This window comes from Carlito syrichta, unplaced genomic scaffold, assembly GCF_000164805.1.
Source record: "Carlito syrichta isolate Samal-C Ts95f unplaced genomic scaffold, Tarsius_syrichta-2.0.1 Scaffold305873, whole genome shotgun sequence".
Lineage (NCBI taxonomy): Eukaryota > Metazoa > Chordata > Mammalia > Primates > Tarsiidae > Carlito > Carlito syrichta.
Window position 1 is genome coordinate 353,295 of NW_007249969.1, and position 672 is coordinate 353,966.

At 69.2% G+C, this 672-nt stretch overlaps 1 protein-coding gene across 4 annotated transcripts in view; it reads right to left on the minus strand.

Moving 5' to 3' along the window:
- ACTR2 (ARP2 actin related protein 2 homolog) overlaps positions 1–424 on the minus strand; it is a 40,841-nt gene extending 40,417 nt beyond the window's left edge. For 3 of the 4 annotated variants that reach the window (XM_008062874.1, XM_008062873.2, XM_021714918.1), the window contains exon 1: positions 206–424. In XM_008062874.1, coding sequence (XP_008061065.1) covers positions 206–253 — 48 coding nt within the window. In that variant the 5' untranslated portion in view covers positions 254–424. The remainder of the gene's footprint in view (positions 1–205) is intronic. The other variant, XM_021714919.1, reaches the window with a different exon arrangement.
- Between the last annotated feature and the right edge of the window lie 248 nt (positions 425–672).

The window sequence follows — 672 nt, forward strand, 5'->3', positions numbered from 1 at the left end:
GGGGGGGGGGTGGCGGGTTACGGGGGTGGCAGTCTCGAGGGAGACCAGGGCGCGGCCAGCTCGCACCCTGCGCTGGCGGAGGCGGGAAGCGCGGCCCCGCACCCTTTTGCCCCGAGGGCCCAGAGGGGTAGCCGGGGGTCCGCGTGCCCTCCGCACGTCCCCGCCCAGGCCTGTGGCCGCCGCGGCCTTCTCGCTAGGCGCTTACCCCGGTGCCGTTGTCACACACCACCACCTTCCTGCCTTGGCTATCCATCGTTCGCCCGGGGGAGAGCCGCCGACGCCGCCGCACGACCTACAAATGCCGCCGCCCGGCCTTTCTCTCTTCCTCCTCCTCCCTCTATCGCGGCCCCTCCTTCGGCCCAACTTTCTCCCCCCAACCGGAAGTCGCCGAGGGGCTCCGCCCACCCTTTCGCAGACGGCCTGCGGAAGGGTGGGGCGGGCAGAGGCTGCGACTGGCAGCGGTGAGCTCCAATAAGAAGTGGAGGAGCGCCGAGGACCCCTCCCACAGCCCCGGTTACTGCTCTGACGTCACGGTCACCGCCCACCCGGGTTCTTCCTGGCAGCGTCTGGTTCCCGGCGCATCGCCGAGCGTCAAATGGCGGCTGACGTTGCAGAAGCTGCGGCTTTCTCCCTAAGGTGTCTCAGGAGTTTAAGTTAACGAACGGACTGAAG